The 21,583-nt window shown below is 33.3% G+C and overlaps 1 protein-coding gene across 1 annotated transcript in view; it reads left to right on the forward strand.

Moving 5' to 3' along the window:
* Nucleotides 1-21,583, forward strand: part of FOXP2 (forkhead box P2) — a 607,622-nt gene that overhangs the window by 541,484 nt on the left and 44,555 nt on the right. Inside the window, exons 6-12 of the mRNA XM_058426115.1 lie at nucleotides 4,046-4,183; nucleotides 5,084-5,134; nucleotides 5,297-5,494; nucleotides 6,100-6,102; nucleotides 7,018-7,192; nucleotides 18,175-18,388; nucleotides 20,408-20,512. Of these exons, the coding sequence (XP_058282098.1) occupies nucleotides 4,046-4,183; nucleotides 5,084-5,134; nucleotides 5,297-5,494; nucleotides 6,100-6,102; nucleotides 7,018-7,192; nucleotides 18,175-18,388; nucleotides 20,408-20,512 (884 nt within the window). The remainder of the gene's footprint in view (nucleotides 1-4,045; nucleotides 4,184-5,083; nucleotides 5,135-5,296; nucleotides 5,495-6,099; nucleotides 6,103-7,017; nucleotides 7,193-18,174; nucleotides 18,389-20,407; nucleotides 20,513-21,583) is intronic.

Below are 21,583 nucleotides of genomic sequence, written 5' to 3' on the forward strand. Positions count from 1 at the left end.
AAGCCCAGCACGTTCAGAAATGCTCCAACTGAACTGGACTGTGAAAAGACTGTGCTTACGTAAAACAAAAATTTTGGTTTGTTTTCATAACTGTTACAATAACTCTTCAGATGCATTTGAACAGAGACATGATCTTTGCATTGTCTCGTAGTAAGTTTTTTGACCTCCTCAATGACATATACTTTAAATTTTAATATAAACACATTTATAATATATATGTTTTTATGATTTACATATGATTTTAGGATGACAATGATGTGATGGTTATATTTATGTCATAACTAAATATAATTATATTTAATATCACTTATTAATAATAAGTGATATGAATCGTAATACACTTACCTATTCTAGGATAATACCTAATTTCTTTTTTTTTACTTTTACCACTGACTCTTTGCAAGACAGTTTCAGAACTTTCCCTCTCTCATTTTAGAATGCATAGCCCTATCTTTATATTCAATTAACTAATACTTCTTGGTGCACAGAGCAGCATGTCGATTTTGTGCTTAATTCATGTAATGAGATAATAAATAAGGGTAAATGGAGACCCTTGTTTGGTGTATCACTAAGGAGAATTTTAAATCTGTCAGCAAAGTAAATACCAAGAGAGAAAAAAATCTCCCAACCAAAGATGACTCTATTTCCTTCCTTCATACTTGAACATTTTAACTGATAAAACCCATTCAAAACGAGCTATTTCTTCTGATTTCATTTGGTGGTAGAGCCACCAGAGTTTTATTTGCCTTCTCACCAGAAGTAAGTTCTCCCTCTTCTTCTATATCACACGTCTAAATTATGATCCCTTATTAGAATATTTGCATGAATCAAATTACATACCTAGTGAAAAATAGTTTCGTAAGTCTAACACTGAACTTGCTAAGGTATATGTATTTCAAAAAAATTATCCATAAATCTTTAAAAGGCTGATACTGATTTCGTCTATTTAAATATTGGTAAGTAATAAAATCTCTGCATTTTTATATGTATACAATTAATCTTTATTCATTTTTATCATTGAATACCTAGAGTAGCTTGTGGTAGCAAGGAAATGAAATGGGACAGTAACAATAAACGATGAGGGAAGAGAAGAGGAAATGTGTCGCTTAAAATGAGTCACTTAAAAATGAAGGCTCTGCATTTCTCAAATTGCAAGTGGATGAGTCTGCAATATTACTGACCTTTGTTGTAGAAAAAAACTAGTTTTTTCTTTATTAAATAACTTAGATTTTTAGTAATCTCCTTAGTTTGGATGAGCTTATATATGTGGATTTAGAGAGAATAGTATTACTTTATTTGTAGTGTTAGAAAATCCTCAGAAGTGTACCTGTGTTTTTCTACCTATACAATTAATTTTATGTCTTTTGTACACGTAGAAGTAGAGTGTTCAATCATGTATGTGTTAACTGGCTTATCTTTCTATTTAGTTTTATATCTGTATATTGTCAATTTTAGATGGCAGTTTCCTAGAAGATAGGCCAGAATCTGATTAAAATTTTTAAAAATCACATACATGTGACCATTTAATACATATGATCTTAAGAAGATAATGATTTCATGGTTATATTTATGTCATAACTATTAATTGAAAGGCACTCAAACCATTTTAAGAGTAAAAATAATCATCTAACTTATGTAGTGTAAGGACTAGTATACTCTAAAGAATGTGAAGATAGAAAACTTTCTTAAATTTGCTCATTTATCAAATCGGTCACAATAGCAACAAACTCTACAGTCATATTTGTATAAGCTGAAATCTGACTGTAAACTCGTAGTGGTTTGTGGCATACCTCCATTCATAGAACTTTCCCCATAAAGTTCATTTATCATTATACATAAAGTATTTGTACTTGTAGGTATAGGAATAATTAAGGGATAATTAAAACACTATATACTGAAAAAATAAGGGGCGGTTATGTGAGAGAAGTGTGACAAGCTTCTTATCTATGATTAACTTTATAGAAAGCATCTCTCTCTCTCTCTTTCACTATATATATATATATATATATATATCCATGTACATATCTATAAACTCTATATCATCTATCTTTCTATCTATCTAGATTGACAGCCTTTTTAGTTTAATATGTCTGTCTTTCTCTGTCCATTTCAGTTTGATTCCTTGTTATTTGGAAATAGTATGAGGTAAATGATTGTTCGAAGAAAAGACATTTTTGTAGATTGATACATCTTTTTTTCTAACTACTTGTTCTAACCATTCTATTTGTTTATCAAAGAACAAGCAGTTAAGTAAACTGACAGTCAATTTTATAAAACAACTAAACACTTGAAAAACCCATTGGTGAATTAATTTTACAATATACATTTCAGAATGCTTTTTATTATAATAAATTCAAATTCAGTAATTTATAGGTATGCTAGCATATTCTTTAAAAATACACAAATATTTTTTAAAATCACTGAATTTCTATCACAATGTTTCAAGTTACTCAATTTGATCTAATTAATCTGAATATGTTAACATGGAGAAAAGACATTGCTATTTTTCAGTATTAAATATGAAAGGATTTGATTTATTTAGTTCTTTATTTCTTTTTGGAGGAAGAATTAATCCTCCCTGGATTTCTTTTTTTTTCCTTCTGCTTCTTCTAACCTCTTTTCATTATTAATTTCTCCTTTCTTCATAACATAAAGTGCCACACTGGAAAAGTTTGAACTGCATTAAAAATGACTATTAAAATAAGTTGTGAACCATATCTATTAATCTTTTTTAGTTTTCAAAGACATGTTGCCCAATAAACTTGTTCTAAAACAGTATTTGTATAAATACTTGCTTTTATTTACAGTAAAAGTGAATTGTTTTTTCTAGGAAAGTGATTGCTATTTCAAAGGTTGCAAACTTGGAAAGTTGACAAGTTGTTTGATTGCATACTGGTTAGTACAAGTAATGCCTCAAACAGTGTTACTTGCCTTCTATCTGAGCATATACTTTAGGTTTCTATACCGGTTTTTCTGATCACCACTCTTGCCATCCTCTTCCTATTTCTTCACATCCGTTCCGACTTTCTCTAGGGCTTTCCCACTAGCTTGTCCTTTTTCTATATTTTCCTTCCTTCCTTCCTTCTTTCTCCTTTATATCTTTTTCTCCTTCCTTGTCTTATTTTTGCCTCTCATCCTCAGAACCCTGAAGATAAAGGAAGTAGTGGCAAAAAAGTTTTAAGTAAATTACTTTTATTATTTTCAGTTTAATGAATAACCTTTGAGTAATTGCTAAATTTTTGTACTTCCTGGTATAAGCTTAGTTGCTTGAAATAAGAAAAGGTTTAAAGAAGAAGCTAGAATACTAGTTTTATGAGTTCTTTCAGAAGACCTATGTATGTCATTATTTTTCTGGATACACACACACACACACACATATATATATCTCCTATATGAATTATCACATGTTCTCATATGCTAAATTTTATTACTATATGTATTTTCTAGTACTTTATTATGTATATATAAAATCTGGAAGATGGTGATTACATTTTTAAGTAAGTATACTATACACATGCTTTTTACTAGTTTAGATAACATATTTATATGCATATTTCCAATTTTAAAATCTTTATTATTTATTTTAATTACACTTTTAAGACATTTCAAAAACCTTTGTATTTATAGCACAGTGACATTGATGAGATGATCAATTATGAAATATTGAGAACACCGCCATGTGGTTGTTTATTTTCAACTATAGATATTATAGCCGAAGTTCAAATATCTAAGCATGTTAAATAAGAGCTATTTATTTCATCAAACTTAAAGAGTTTGATGAAATAATCTAAGCATGTTAAATAAGAGCTATTTATTTCATCAAACATAAAGAGTTTGATGAAATCTGATGCCTCTGGAAAGCTAGTGTCTATGTTTTGTGACACTTTAGTACTATTGTAAAGAAGTTATAGTAAAATGTGACATAAAAATTATTGATCATCAATGCTAAAGAATTTATAAAAGATAACATAATATTTGTGAAGTCAATGAACGGATATTTGGTTATGACCACGAATTTCCCTTTCTCTTTCTCTTTCTGTGCAAGGTGCCTGTGTCAGTGGCCATGATGACTCCCCAGGTGATCACCCCTCAGCAAATGCAGCAGATCCTTCAGCAACAAGTCCTGTCTCCTCAGCAGCTCCAAGCCCTTCTCCAACAACAGCAGGCCGTCATGCTGCAGCAGGTAATGTGGGTTACCTGCTTTGGTGTTCTAGCATGACTTAGAAGGTGTGCACTTATGTTGAAAGTGCAATGGGCATATTTGACCATTCAGTCTCCATTTGAAAGGACAACCTATTAGCGTGCTAGAACATAAATTTAGAACTCGTAAGAAAATCTAGATCGCTTAGTTTTTTAAAAAAATTATTAAAGTCTAGAATAACAGCAGAGAGAGGTGTAATTTGAAAATGGAATGAGCCAATATTTAAATATTCAAATGCTTAGGTACATTCAATTTGTTGACTTGCCAAAAAAATGCAAAAATACTTACCAGATAATAGTTGCTTTTAAAACTCGTAACACCTTAGCATTCCTTTTAGTTCACAAAAGTATGAAATTTGAATAGACCACTTTGTTAAAATGGAGAAAGTAACATCCCAAATTTTCCTTTTCATAGTATACTCATCGTTTAGAAAGAGAAGAATCTATTTATTATAATGAAATTAGGCAGCTGAGCCACAAATTTATGAAATTTATCTTTTTAAAATAACAAACATAGTGTTCCTAATATATACCATATTGGAACCCTGAGTGTATATGGACTTTATGTTATACACTTACTTATTAGAGAGAAAATAATGTGCTTTACCTGAAATTTTTTATATATAATTACTTTGCTAACTTCTGTGCTGATGACTACAGACCAATTACTTGTAAATCTGACATTGTTCTGAACATCTGATGGATTAAGTTTTTTCCAGTAAGAATCGAGCAACCTGATTTTATGTAGCTGAATTTTTATTCTTACAACTGGTAGAGTATAGCCTAGTTTTTATATGTCAGTAGGACTTCAGATGTAATAATTTAAAGTATTAATTTGGCTCTGACCCTTTAGAATACAGACTTTCTATACCCTTTTGTTTAGGATTTTTTGGATTCTGGATTGGAAAATTTCAGAGCTGCCTTGGAAAAAAATGTATGTAGAGCTGTCTCTTTGAATCCAATGTATATTTTTTGTTGTTTTTATGAGATGAATCTTAATGGATACTCTGCCATATGCCAGTCTAGAAGAGTTTAGGAGATTTATAATACTTGAAACTTTTGCCTTTATTTATTAAAGTCAAAATGGTTTATTCAGCAACAACTACAAGAGTTTTACAAGAAACAGCAAGAGCAGTTACATCTTCAGCTTTTGCAGCAGCAGCAACAGCAGCAGCAGCAACAACAGCAGCAACAACAGCAGCAGCAGCAACAACAACAACAGCAGCAACAACAGCAGCAGCAGCAGCAACAGCAGCAGCAGCAGCAACAACATCCTGGAAAGCAAGCGAAAGAGGTAGGATCTGGTTATCTCATTGATACATAACAGTTTGCAGTTAAGAAGGGGCTTTGAGCGGCAAGAATAGTCTTAGATCTTCCTATAACAAGGCTCTTGCTGTCAAAGTTGCAGTATTATATATTTTTACTGAGCTTAATAACAGTGACAGGCTCTCAGGCTCTCCTTTTTTGTAGCATGGGACTTGAGAGTTACAATCTAATGCTACTGTCGTCTAATGTTCACTAATGAATCACAGTACAAAGAGCAAGCTGTGTGGTGGACAAAGTACTGATTATCTTGTATTCATGGAGAATCTAAGTTGGTGAGGGAACCTTATTTTTCTCAGTGGTGCAGCTCAGAGAACATGCATGCAAATTTGGCCTATTGTTGGGGGTGGGGAGACTAGGGGAGAAACTGGTTGAGCACAGATTTCAAAGTCACGGGCCCCTGATTAATGAACTGCTACTGTAGGTTTAGAGTGGCGAGTAGAAAGTTGCAGTTTGATATGCTCATAAATCAAACTGACAAGCGGGCTTCTCAGGCCTAGCTTGCACTTGTCAGCAAACTGCATCAAATATAAACATAATACAAACAAAACATGTTGAAGTAGTTAAATTGATCAGCAGGTATCAGAGCCGTTGTCTTCAAGCTGCCCATTATGCAAACGTACAGGAAACAGTTTTGACCTCCTGAGGCTTTGTTTCTGTTTGGATTTGTGAATAGAATTTCAGACAGCCATCAACTACAGAATAGAAATTGCTCCCTTATTTCTCCCGAGGCTTTGGGCAATCCACATGACTTGCTCCATTATGCAGTCTGTTTTCCAGTGAGCGCATCACAAGTTTCTCTTTTCCCCAAACTAAAAAGGAAAGGTCTTCCACAGCAGCTTGTCTTTCTCTGAAGTGTGACTGCCATCTCATACCCTCTGGAGTCCAAAGACCTCTGGTTTGTCTTGTAATGCCTCACAAAATTGGAAGTTATACTTTTTCTTATAATAAGGGCACTTTTTTTTTTTTTTTTTGCCTGGAACGTAATTCTGCCTTTAATATATTCCAACAAGAGAGGAGAAGAGAGAGAGAGCTAACAGGCCTATCCTATGAAGGCTACATGCCAGTTTACTAATAGATCACCAGAGACCACATTCATGGACCTCTGCAGATCAAACTTATTCAATTGGAAAAAAAAATAGTGTGTTGTAGAAGTTGACTATTTCTGTAAAGTAGTGTTCTTTTAATCTAGAGAAATGTATTATTATCTACAATAAGTAGATTTTAAAAAGCTGAACCTTTATTACATACTATCTCTAGACCTTGCTCCATACTTTTTTGATGCAAGTTTCTTGGTTCTCTAATACTGTTTAATAATTGAAAGAAAGGCAACTGAAAATCTGGAACTTACTCACATTCTGCCACTGAACTTTGACTATGGGATGACCAAAAAACCCACTCAGGCAATGAAAGGAGTGTGCATTTCCCTGTAAGAGAGCTGTTTGTACAGACCATGTTCTCTGCTGTTTACTGGTTTGGGTTTTCTGATACCAGCAGCAGCAGCAGCAGCAGCAACAGCAGTTGGCAGCCCAGCAGCTTGTCTTCCAGCAGCAGCTTCTCCAGATGCAGCAACTCCAGCAGCAGCAACATCTGCTCAGCCTTCAGCGTCAGGGACTCATCTCCATTCCACCTGGCCAGGCAGCACTTCCTGTCCAATCGCTGCCTCAAGGTACATACAAAATGTTGTGCACTCTTCATTTCAAATCGTGTACTTTCTACCATTTCCTGGCCTTTCTGCCATATACTTTGAGAAATTTTGTTTTTATGACTTTCAAATTTATTATTAAAACATGATTGTTAACATGGCAGCATGACCCATTTTCTAGAGGCTCAGAAATTTTACCGTATACTGCTTTCAAGTGTGAAGTAAAACTTTCAAGTGTTTTGTTAGATATTAAATGTGTATTTATTAGTCTTATGGGCACAAAATGATTTATAAGGGCAACACAATTCCAGCACTATTGAATATACAGGAGGATCTGCAGGGAATTGGATTACCAGGAAGGCTGACAGCAGTCCATTTAACTAAGTGAGCTGATAGGAGTTTGGTGGACAACTGATAAGAGAAAGATAAAAGTTCCTAATCTTCACACTGAAATCACCACATGTAAAAGAGAGGCTTTATGAATTTCTATAGAGCACGTTCCAAGTTAAGCTTTGTAGAACCCCATCCTAGGTCACAGGACGTATCCATTCTTTTTTCTCTCAAATAATATTGCCTATGCATGTATTGTAAACTATAGTTTTAAAAAATCTGTCAACTGTATTCTTATTTTTCTGTAAGAAAAATTTGGAGGTACTCTGATAATACAATTGTATGTCATATCCATAACCCTTCACTTTTGGGAAATGGAGAGTTTTAAATAAAAAAAGACAAATAATGGTAAACAAATTACTGTGTGCCAAAATTCTCAATTCAGGTAAGTTATATATCATTACACTTCATAAAAGGATATTCTAACTTGCATTTGGATTTTGTTGGGACAAACATTAATCCAAATGTACATTAATTCAAATTAATTATATTTGTCACAGAGGAGTTCATATTGTAGTAGCGTTGGCTGCACATTTTGCTGACTCTAAAGGACATACTAAAGAAAATCGGCCGGGCGCGGTGGCTCACGCTTGTAATCCCAGCACTTTGGGAGGCCGAGGCGGGCGGATCACGAGGTCAGAAGATCGAAGACCACGGTGAAACCCCGTCTCTACTAAAAATACAAAAAATTAGCCGCGCGTGGTGGCGGGCGCCTGTAGTCCCAGCTACTCGGAGAGGCTGAGGCAGGAGAATGGCGTGAACCCGGGAGGCAGAGCTTGCAGTGAGCTGAGATTGCGCCACTGCACTCCAGCCTGGGTGACAGAGCGAGACTCCGTCTCAAAAAAAAAAAAAAAAAAAAGAAAAGAAAATCAAGAGTATCGTGGTAATGTTCTCTCTTTTTATTTATCAAATTAATAATGTCTCTTTGGCTTTTTTTTCCCTGATTTTCCTCTCTCACTTGACTTCAGATCTTCAAATTCACCTGATTGAAGCACTCCTAGGAAATCAAAAAAGATAAAGTTTAAATAGCAAAAGAAAAACAAGGCAATAAGCCTATTTTTCTGAGTTATTCTAAAGAAAATTGGAATAAATCATAGCGTCATTATATCAATGAATGTTCTATTCACAATTATTCTTATTTAGAAAAATAAATACAATTTAAAGACATGAAAAAGTAAAAAAGAAAAGAGTTTATAAAATTATTTCAATGTAAACATGGATTTCTTCAATAGAAACTATACTAAACTATACTAAAACAGAAACACTATTTTTTTTGTTTTCAGTAAAGTTCAAATGAAATCTGTATTTAGGATATAATTATATGAGAATTTCCTCAACAGAAAAGCATGATCTACCACAATCTTATTTTATTAATTCAAGTAAACATTTTAAGAAAGTTTAAAATATGTGCTAATAGAAACACAATGTAACTTGTTTAAAACCACATTCTTTCAAAACAAGCAAAAAACATCTCTCTGAACAATGAAATTTATAATGATATAATCATTCTAATAGTTTTCAAATAGAAATTACCTGAATTCAAATTAAAATTTATTTTCATAGAATCCTTGTTTCTCCCTTTTCTTCTGTTTTTATCCTTGGTAAGATATATGAGAGATAAAATGAGAAAATGGCGAACATTTAGGGAAAGGAAAGTAAATCTGAAAACATCTGTCTTTGAGCTGAAAATTTATATTTTAAAAAGGAAAAAAGATGAAATCACTCAACTATGTTTTCATTAATATAGGTTAAAAAAATCCATTTGAATAATTGTAGGCCCACAAATGTAGTTGGTTCACCGATCAAAGTTTGTGTTGTTGCCATGTAAGCCACACAAACCGGCATCATTGTCTTGTTTTTTATGATTTAAATGATTAAGTGTGAAAAATATCATTGTGGAGGCTCATTGTGTGTTGAATACACCAGCAACAGTAAAGGAACCTAACGTTATGGTACTATGCTGGAATCCCAAAACTAGAGTGGGAAAAAGTAAAGAAATATTTGTTGTACAGTGTAAGCCCTGAATCATTTCTTCCTTAGTTAGAGGTTAAGGTAAAAGTATTTTGAATATTTTTATTATCAGTTTCCAGTTCACTTTGTACCAGGTTTTTGGTTGGTTGATTAACCTTGAAAAATAGCCATATAAAAACTAAGTAGGATTAATGTGCAATGATGGATGATGTTCTCATTGTGTCTTTAAAACTGTATCTTTTTTTTTTTTTTTTTTTTGAGGAGTCTCACTCTGTCACCCACACTAGAGTGCAGTGGCGCTAACTCAGCTCACTGCAACCTCCGCCTCCCGGGTTCAAGCAATTCTCCTCCCTCAGCCTTCCAAGTAGCTGCAATTACAGGTGCCCACCACCATGCCTGGCTAATTTTCATATTATTAGTAGAGACAGGGTTTCACCATGTTGACCAGGCTGGTCTCGAACCCCTGACCTCAAGTCATCCGCCTGCCTCGGCCTCCCAAAGTGCTGGGATTACAGGCATTAGCCACTATGCTTGACCTAAAACTATGTCATATTTTATTTATCCCTATAATTTAACACAACTTCTTCATGCTACTTTTAGAGTTACAGCTTCTTAAATTATATTAAAATATATGTATATAACAATGAGAAATAACAAAATTATAAGAATTTTGGTAGAATAGCAGATTTATCTACATTCCTCTCTAAAGTTTTATATTTATCATCTTAGTGTAAATTATTTTAAATATTAATCATTTAAGGTCATCATTAATATTACTATAATATTGGATTTTGGTTAGGCAAGTAAACTTCCATCTGCTAAGTATATGTCTGGTTTGTAAACAGATGATAGGTATATACATAAGTATAGGTATATAGGTATATACATACATATGTCAAATAGAAAGGATGGATTTATAGTTCCATCTTGAATAATATACTGATTATAAATATATGTAATATATAAGTAACATAGTTTATATATTATCTAGTAATGAAATTTAGTGAAACATTTTAATGAACCAGTATCATTGTCTATTGGTTATTAAAGATGAAGTTAACTTTAAACATTGATATGTTTGTGACATCCGATAAACGTTTGTGTACTCTAATCCACAATATATTCACACATTTACTATGACTATATGGATAGGAATACATGTGGTGATGATTTTCTGTCACTCCAAGTTTTTACTTATTTTTTCATTTATAAAAGTTATTTAAAAGATAAGATTTTCATTACCAGTTTGAAAGACCAAACAGAGAATGCTAGATTCTAGCCAGGATTCTTCTGAATTAACACATTATAGAACTAGAGAATCTCATAATAAGAGTGGTTGAATAATAATTAAAAATGAAATATTTTGAAATAAAATATAATGTTTTTTAGGCTGAGTTAGAATTGTGCCGAAGATAGTCTTTGGGCGCAATATTCAGCCAAAATTAGCTATTTGGCTTTGGCTTCATTCTATGCTTACGGAAGTCTAAGTAGCCAAATGCCTACTTTGGGCATCCTGGATTTACTTCTTAATCAATGATCCTGTGCTTGCATAGATTACTATTGTATGTAATTGTAGCAACAACACTACCAATATGAACAATCCATGTCATGCAAAAATATTACCATGTCAGTATTCCCTTTCAAATATCAAAGTTTTCCTTTGTAATTTGGGGGAAAAAAACTTATTTGATGCTTTGTGTGCTAAAATTTCATCTCCGAATTGAAGTTTTAATGTACATTTATTATTGCAGGTATAAAACTCTGCCAAGCTACCTGTGAATGCTGTTAATTTTATGTTTAAAAAACTAGTAAATACTTACATATATAGAAAAATATTGAGTGTGTTGAGTTAGTTTTTGAAAAAATATAAAAAATTGAGATTAAATTGTATCATAACTATAATTCTTGTAGAATTATTTTGTGAACTAGAATGTATAACATTAAAATGAATTTAATTCCATTTATCTCATAAGTGCTTTTTTAAAGTTTTATTTGGCAATTCTTTACATCTTAAGAGGAAGACTCGAAAGCAGCTTGTCCACTTTGCCATATTAAAATATGATGAGAAAAAGGAAACATCATTGGCTTTGTAATAGAATATCAATCAAGCTTTTAAAATGCAACCTATAAAAAATGATAGTACTAATTTTTGTTAATATCAGATGTATTCACATATCCCAGAAGTTCCTTCTTTTGTGAAGATAATTTATCTTTGATCTCAGTTTCAGCTGAAAACCTGCTTCTGCTAAATTTGGCATTTGGGCAAAGCATGTATTTAATTCATCTCTCATTAGACAGGCATTTTAAAGATGGGCATTGTATCTGTAGGTGTTAGTAGACCGCTAGTCAAATATAAATAGATAATATGTTGAGTTAGTCAAATTATAAATGAACACCCAGATCTCTGAAGGATACTACAGAAACTGGAACTCTCTTCTGAAGAAGAGATACGGGTATCCAGAGGTCAAGGCTGGTAGGGAAGTTTACTTTTGTAATATATACCCTTTTCTGTGATTCAATTATTCTGGCCATGTATGTATACTTGTTTTTAAGTTTCACATCTTAAAATATAAAATTTAAGATGAAAACTGAAAAGTACATAGTAATATCTCAGTGATTCAAATTCAAATATTAAATATCAATTTGGCTTAACAGAATATATATAATACAAATGTTTCTAAGAAAACTCACTTTTATTACTTTAAATTATAAGTAACTTTAGAAAATAAGTGGCATATCACTAAATAAGTTAGTTAAAAATTAACAGTATACATACTTTGCATCATAATATATACAATTATTTGTTTAACATTTTAAAATCAATTACTGGACACAGAAAAAGAAACGACATTGAAAAAATGTTTTTTTTTTTGAGTGTGAAAAAGCTGCTAAGGAGATTTTTTACTAATAAAAATTGCTTTTTACTTATTTTAGTAATAAGTAAACATCACCTTAGCAGCATTTTCAAAGCTGTGTTGAAACTAGCGTAGACATTTTTAAACTTCGTGTGCCTTAAGGACATATAATCTAGATATGAATTAATTTTAATTAATTCTTAGCACAGTGCTTGTCATCTTGTAGATACTCCACAAACTCTGAATGTGGGATTAAGGAATTATTATTAGGCCAAGTACAGTGAATCACACCTATAATCCCAGCAATTTGGGAGGCTGAGGCTGGAGGATCACTTCAGCCCAGGAGTTCAAGACCAGCCTGGGCAACATAGTGAGACTCTGTCTTTACAAAAAATAAAATAATTAGCTGAGCATGATGACGTATGCCTGTGGTCGGTCACATCCCAGCTACTTGGGAGGCTCAGGAGGGAAGATCACTTCAGCCCAGGAGGTCAGGGCTACAGTGATCTGTGATCATGCCATTGCACTCCAGGGAGACCCTGTCTTAAGAATTATTATTAAGTTGTATTATCTGTGGTATGATAGGCAGTTTGATTAAGGAATTACCCTTTCGTTTACTCAGCTCCTGTGGTAAAAACCTTTTAATATTTGTGGTACTGGCAGTGAATAAGCACAAGCCCAAGTTATCATCCAGAAGTAGAATAGGGATTCCCAATTTTTTGTGGCCATGGAATTTTAAAATTGCACAATTACAAAACTTTTTGGCACTACTAGTATATATATCCTTGAAATAAGAGAAACCGAATAATCTTCACTTAAGATAAAAGTTCTCTATTAATCATAATAGTCTAGTCCACAGATTCCCAGAATATGTTTGCCAGTACACGAGTGTTCTGGCCAAATTTTAAAACTCTTTCAAGTAATATTCTTTGAGCTTTCACTGACTGCAGGCACTCTTATAGACACTGGGGATATAGCAGTGAAGAAAACAGACAAAAATCCCTGCCATTATAAAACATACATTTTAGTGTAGAAGGCAGACGATAAATAAGTTAAGTAAAATATATAGTGGTGAGTGCTAAGGAGAGAAATAAAGGCAAGAATAGGAAAAACCTAAGTAACAATAGGAAAATGGGGTGACCCTCAGACGGAGTCCTGAGAAAAGGGTTAATGAGTAATGACCTGAAAATGAGAGGAAGCTCTGCGACAGAGTAGCTCTAGAGCAAGGCCTTTTCTTTGCCTTAGTGTCCCCATCTCTAACATAGGGATAATAAGAGCAATAATAATGATAATAATGGTTTGGGGTATTAGATTAGATATCATATGTGAAGCACTTAGAAGAATGTCTGCCATATCAAAAGCCCTATGTAAGTATCAGTTAAATAAAACAGAGATGAAGAAAACTCTAAAGAGGACTGAGTTGGGGTTGAGGGAGGGGGCTGTATAAACAGGAGCTTAGTTTTGAACATGGAAAGTTTAAGAAACCGGATAAGGTTACATGGGATTTTCAAATAGAAAGACTGGGGAGGGGTATGGGCTAGGGATCAGTTGGTGACTCCTAAGCTTACACCTGGTATTTAAAACTTACGCAAACTAGTGTAATTGTAAAGAGTTTCTAGGGTTTTTCTTCCACAAATATAATTGGAAAACGCTGACTTCAAAATGAGATTCAAGTTTTCCTTGTTACTACACATCTCAGAACTATTTTACATGATAATAATAAATCTCCGAGGTAGAGACCACAGACCTCTTAGATTAACAGCATTTATAAGACTACTGTTCCAAGGAACACTGTTTTGGAAATACTGAACTTGTTATATTACTGCCTCAAAAATAACCTAGACTAATTATTGCAAACCATCAAGACTTCAAAGCTCATAAAACTTTCAAAATTGTACAAAATCGATTGGCTAGTTGTTTCACATTTCATAAGTAGTTTTGTAAGCATATAAAAGAGCTGAGCAATTTTTAGGTTGAAAGCTTTGTCCCAAGAGCAAGGTAATAGTTTTCTTTTTAAAAATTTCCCCCCAAAATTACCTGTGCATTGGAATCATCTTTGGAGCTTCAAAAACTACTAATGCCTGTGTTTCCCCTCTAAAATTGTGGTTTTATTGGTGTGGGTTGTGGTAAGGCCTTTAGAGATTTTAAAATATGCCCAGGTGATTCTAATATGCAGACATTTGAGGATCCACTGCTGCTAAAAGGAATCTTTTTGACTTCTTTTATTCTCTGCCTCTTATCTATTATATAATTTAACACTGTTTCTTCTTGTTTTTAATTAAGAAACATTATTTGGATTATTTGAACAGGTCATTTATTCTTCTAATATTTATTGAGGGCCTACTAACTGCCTAACATTTGTTACCTTATTGCATTAACACGGTGATATCGCTAATTTTCAGTACAAATGAACAGTATCATAGAAATCTACTTTTAGAAGGCAAGAGGATACTTACATAACTAAATTATTAATAAAATCCAAAAACTGAGTTACCAGTAACATCGTTACTTGGTATAATCTCTAAAACCATCTAAGAGTCTTTAACTGAGATAAAAAATGTTGTTAGCCACTCAATCTATGTTAGAAGCAACTAGTGCCATATATAATTCTTTAGACACTGGTCTTGTATTGTAGCAGTATTCATATAGAGTATGCCCTTTAAGAGTCACAAAACTTCCATGTGGGCACCAACATGTCTTCAAGAAATGTATGACTCTATTATAATCAATGGAATCTACAAATATTTATTGAGCACATGCCAGGCACTGTTCAAGGCAGTGGAGATATACCAGTAAAACAAGAAATTCCTACTCTTATAAAACTTCAGTTGTATTAGAGGGAGACTGGTGATAACAAGAGGTAGACTAGATAGATAGATAGATTAAATGGTTTCAGAAACTGATACATGATTTTTAAAAAAAAAGCAGGATGAGGAGTTAAGGAATGCTAGAAGGGAGGGTGGGGAGGGGCAGGGGTTGATAGTATGGTTGGAAACTTAGAGGAGGTGAACTTTGAACCATCTAAGTAAAGGGAGGGAGGAAGCCAAGAACAGGTTGTGGGAACAGCCAGAGCAAAGGTTGGAAAGGGAGCAAATGTTTGATACATTTGAGAAGCAACAGAAGGCTAGTATAACAGAATGAAAAGTGGAGAGCGGTAGATGAGATCAGAGAGAAAGGCAAGAGCCAGATAATAAGTGCAGTGCCCCATAGGCTATAGTAAAGGTTGTTTTTGTTGTTGTTGTTTTCTCATTTCGTTTTCTTCTAAGTATTCTCGAAAGCCCTTGGAGGCCTTGCCTGGGAAGCGACATGACCTAATTTACATTTATAGAGAGAATACTTGGCTACTCCATGAAGAGTAAATTCATGTATTCAAGTCAAAGTAATAGCAGGAAGACAGTTGGAAGGCTATAGCTGTGATCCAGGCAAGAGTTGACAATAGAGCAGAGAGGCAGCTGGTAAGATGGTGAAAGTGCTAATGCGAAAGACATGTTGGTGCTATCATGAAAAAGGATTTGCTAATGAAGTTTTCCTGTTGGGACACCTAACATACACCAACAGATAATCAAAATTTATGGTCAGAAAAGTTTCAGAATTCTGGGTTAAAGCAATAATTATAGATCTTTACATAAAAAGTTGTTTCCTTTGTAACAGAGAAACCTTTCTTTATAAAGCCACTTTCTTTTTTTATGGGAAAAAAATGGGTTGTAGTAACTTTGGAAACCCGAATTATCCTGTTTTTTCTTTAGGCTCAGGCCTTGTCTTAAATCTCGAGGAGCCAGAATCACGGAAATGATAGCCTTCAGTAGAACTACCTGTACGAAACTGTGATAGGCATAGCAATTTAAGGTTAATGCTGTGATGAATAATAGAACCAGAAGTTATGTTTGGAACAGTCAGAATTCTTCTGTTCCTATTGGCTACTTGCCAATACTTAGATATAGTGATATCTAGATCAGGGATTTTTCCATTTGCAGGGATTGGGCTGAGGGAGTTCATTCTTCTCACCATCATATTCTGTTATCTTGCCCCATCTCCCGTGCCTATTCCAACCTGCTTCACCCCACACATCTCTTACATCACTATAGTATCTAGTGTAGATGTATGTTCGGTTGGGAGAGGTAGTTTGAGTTGCACTTTCATCTTTATATCAGATGTTATAGATGCACATAGTAATTAAGAACATAGATTTTGGAGCTGCAGAGCATTGACTTTGAATTCTGCCCACTGATCATAAATTGAATGATTTGGGGCAACATATTTAATGTTTCTGAGCCTTCTTGTAAAATATAATGATTTCTAACCTCAAGTGAGGTTAACTAAGATTATAAATGTAAAGCTCTTAGTAAAATGCCAGAATATAGTAAATACTCTCTTCATTTTTTCCTGTACTTATTTATTCAGTAGTTTTAATATTTTCTTAATATAGTATTTTAAGAGCAAAGATACTCAAGTCAGACTGCCTGGATTTAAATCACAACTTTCCCATGTAGAAGCTATGTGATCTTGGACATATTTGTTAACTTCTCTCTTAGTTTGTTTCCTTTTCCATGAATTGTTTAATCATACCAACTCTATTAGTTTCTACCAAGGATTAAAAAGCACAAGGTCTATAAAAAATATACAAAGACACGGTACTATTTTGTAAGTCAAATACTATAAGCAATAGTCTCTCAATACTTTATTTCAAATTCATAGTTAAAAACTAAAGGATTATATCTAGCTTTTCTATTTTTATTGTTGTATTCAAGTAAATTTGCATAACCTGAACCAGGGAATTGTTTAAAATGAGTAGTTGATTTACTCTATCAGTCATAAATGAAGGAGAAGTTTAGATATTATCTTCTTAACTGATCCAGTTCAGTAAGCATATTGGTTTATTTAAGACACCAAAATTAAATTTAGTTATTTAGTTCATCCCTCTGAGAAATATCAAAATGAACAGATAATTGTGAAATCTCCTATTTTTTTGAGTTGAGTGTTCACTGTTTTTCCCTGGCATTTTTGTTTTCCCTTTTATTTATTTATTTATTTTGATATTATTTTGAAATCTATTTCTCTTTCAGTTCCTCACTGATTTAAAAACAAACCTTAATACTAGCAATAAGTAAAAACTACTCTTAGAAGTTGAATAGTTCAATTTTTATTTGTATTTATTTATTTATTTTTATTTTTATTTTATTTTATTTATTTATTCTTTGTTTTTGTTTGAGACAGGGTCTCACTCTCACCCAGGCTAGAGTGCAGTGGTACAGTCTCAGCTCACTGCAACCTCTGCCTCCCAGGTTCAGGCGAATCTCCCGCCTCAACTTCCCGAGTAGCTGGGATTACAGGTGTGTGACACCACACCCGGCTATTTTTTGTATTTTTAGTAGAGACAAGGTTTCACCATGTTGGCCAGGCTGGTCTCGAACTCCTGGCCTCAAGTGATTCACCCATCTCAGCCTCCCAGAGTGCTGGGATTACAGGCATGAGCCACCACGCCTGGGCCTAGTTCAATTTTTAAATGGAACATGCAGGGATTTTTTTTTTTAATGCTTGATATTATTCTCAGCAATTTCTTATGTCATTATTCCTCATGCTATTCCCAAATTGGTACTCTTTAGAAAATAAATGATTGTTTTTCAAGACAAAAGCTTTGGTGCTGATAGTGTAAAAGTGATTTTTTGTTGTATATTAATTTATGCAGGTAACATCACTGTTGTTGGTATTAATCTATTAATAACACAAAGCTCATTATATAAACTTTACCTTTACCTTGTTATGTTAGTGAAGCTTTCTTTCATTTTATAGCTGGCTTAAGTCCTGCTGAGATTCAGCAGTTATGGAAAGAAGTGACTGGAGTTCACAGTATGGAAGACAATGGCATTAAACATGGAGGGCTAGACCTCACTACTAACAATTCCTCCTCGACTACCTCCTCCACCACTTCCAAAGCATCACCACCAATAACTCATCATTCCATAGTGAATGGACAGTCTTCAGTTCTAAATGCAAGACGAGACAGGTAAATCTCATGAGCTTTATTCTATGTTTATCTATTTTCAGATTTTATTTTCACAATTGAGACAACGAAAAAGAACAATTTGTACTTGGAACAAGGACAAAATGTATAGAACAACAGATTAGAAATCTTTCGATTATTTATCTTCTTATATTCTTTTTTTTTTTTTTTTTTTTAAGACAGAGTCTTGCTCTGTCACCCAGGCTGGAATGCAGTGGCAGAATCTTGGCTCACTACAAGCTCCGCCTCCCGGGTTCCTGCCATTCTCCTGCCTCAGCCTCCTGAGTTATCTGGGACTACAGGCGCCCCCCACCACGCCCGGCTAATTTTTTGTATTTTTTTTTAGTAGAGACGGGGTTTCGCCGTGTTAGCCAGGATGATCTCTATCTCGTGACCTCGTGATCTGCCTGCCTCGGCCTCCCCAAGTGCTGGGATTACAGGCGTGAGCCACCGCGCCCAGCCTATATTCTTTATATTACAGAAAAGCAGTTCAAATACCAAAAGTTTGATGGATGTAGTTTGGGAGTTTGCCTGAAGAAATTTATTTTTTCATGAGTGCATGTGGAATGATTGTATCAATATATTTTTATGACTAAGATGTTATGATTAACCTGTTTGCTGAGAACATTTTTTAAGCTAAAAATCAGTTCTTTAATTTCAAATAATTAAAGATGCATGGATATCTCTCTTATATGTTTCCAACATATGAATTAAAAATCAGAGAACAGATAAATATATAAACACAAGCATAATAAGCTAGATGATGGAAAATCTGGTTTGCCTTTTTAATTGTTGCATGATGAAATATCTAAATATATAAAGATAAACTTATGTTGGTAATTTTATGATTAAATTCAACTAAAATTTCAAAGAAAAATTATTTGATTTCAGTTATTAATATTAAATGTGTTATGTTAGATAATTTTTAACTACTGTTTTTAGTTGTATAAAAATTGCATTTGTAAAAGGAGCATTCATGTACATTTGTCCTTTAGCTCCGGTATCTTGCTCTCTAATCAAGTCCTTTAAAGTAATTTGCATATAGTTCATAAGCTAAAATATTGCTCAGTTTGAAAAATCTGTTTTTAAAAGATGAAATGTAAGTGTAGAATTCTGAACATAATGGCTTAGGCTTATATATAGCTCCAAACTTCATATGTAAGTGTAGTGGATTGATAGTGTTCTGTTATGCAATATGAATATCTGCCTTGCCATAACAAATTCTTTGTCATAAACAAATATTTTCCAAAAAAACATATATTTAATTATAGTACAGTTGAAAATAAAATTCTATAATTCAGTGATGTTTCTGGCCTTCATTTGAGTATCATGGAAATTTTTCTTGTTTGGTTTTATTAGTATAAAGTGGTATGCTCCTGAATGCTTTCATGCTGTTGTTTTAATTGGGATTAGTTTGATGATTATGTATTCCAAAAGTTGGTTGATTTCTCTGGGATCTCTCTAATACTCACTTATCAAAAGTCTTCAGTAATTATATAAAGATAAAGCTAATGAATACTGTTCCGAAGTAGATTTTCTAAATCAGGTGTAACTAGTAGAAATCTATGTGGTTTATACATAAATATTAAACAATTTAAATGATCCTAGAGGTCCATATCTTTTTTAAAAAGAGCATTTCAAAATCTTATGATGGCTGTCCTATTATTCTCTTAAAAATAAAGGTTTTTTTCACTTGACCACATATGAATATATATTTTTTATTTAGAGATAAAATGTTACATCAAGGTCATAAGACAGGATTAGCATATGATATTATACAGTCCTCTTAGTTTTTCATCCTTTATTAACAGTCATCTTTGGCTCTATTTCTCCTCTAATTGGAACATCATCTAGCCTTGGCAGTTGAACTATTCAATAGAACGATTAAATTTTTCTGACTGCTCTGAGCTGAATTGACCTGTTTTGACCTGTTTGTCACTGATCGTAACCTGACAGGCGCTAGCAGCCTGCAACGATTATAGCTTTTTGAGATGAATCTGACGTTGTGTTCTTTTGCTACAGCTCGTCACATGAGGAGACTGGGGCCTCTCACACTCTCTATGGCCATGGAGTTTGCAAATGGCCAGGCTGTGAAAGCATTTGTGAAGATTTTGGACAGTTTTTAAAGTAGGTTTTTTACTTTTTTTGGTGGGGGGCGGGGGCTGGATTATATGGGCATTTTAGGCACATTGTAAATAAACAAAAGATGAAGGAGGAAAGTAAAAGTCCATTATAAGACATACTTCAAGATTTTTTTGGGTTCCAACAAGTGGATTAGCAAGATCAGGCTTCATCTTTTCATTAAGATATTTTACAAATCATTTAGTAAAGATTTTTGAATGAATGAAAAATATTAGCCTACAATAATATGTCATTAATCACTGGAGACATTTATAACAGAACTATTTATAAAATAGAATTCTCTTAAGTTTTAAGTTTCTAATTAATATTATGTGAGTCATCTTAATATATATATGTATATATATATTTCAGTAAACGTATTTTGAAGGTTTGTTTTTTAATTACGGGCTTTATATATTTTTTTAAAGAGTAGTATTTAGTATATACATGTGACTACAAGAATTAAAAATGAAAGTTTATACTGGCTAAAATTTAAAAAAAAACTACATTTCATTTACATTGTTACTTTTGCCCCTAGAAACATCAAGAAACACACATGGCTATATGTTTGTATAACAGATTGTGTGGCTTCTCTAGCTTAAAACCAAAACTTTGTGTATTCTTAATTTTTAATACAATATTTTATTTTTAAAAAAATCATAAGGGGTTCTTTTTCAAGTGAAAATCTTCATCTTTCATGAAATGTTTTCCTTACACAATTCTGGTATACAAGAGATCTAAACAGAGAGCTCCAGATAGGCTTATGGAGATGAGTAACTTCACAGGCTGAGACTCTTATGTTGTCATGGTGCAGCTAACAGGGTGAGTGAACTGTTTCATGCTTCATCAACAATTAAGTTAATTAGCTCATTTGAAATTGCACTGCTTTGTTGCCAGGATGTTGGCAGAAACATCAAAAAGATGTGTTTACAAATGGAAGACTGACTACAGGGTATAGAGCAAAAGCACCTTAACAACCAGGCACAAGTACTTGGCATCACAATAACTTTATAAATGAATTACAGTAAGACTTCCACAAAGATTTTTTTAACCTTTTATCATTTCTAACTAATTAAG

Source organism: Hylobates moloch, unplaced genomic scaffold, assembly GCF_009828535.3.
Source record: "Hylobates moloch isolate HMO894 unplaced genomic scaffold, HMol_V3 SCAFFOLD_1, whole genome shotgun sequence".
Lineage (NCBI taxonomy): Eukaryota > Metazoa > Chordata > Mammalia > Primates > Hylobatidae > Hylobates > Hylobates moloch.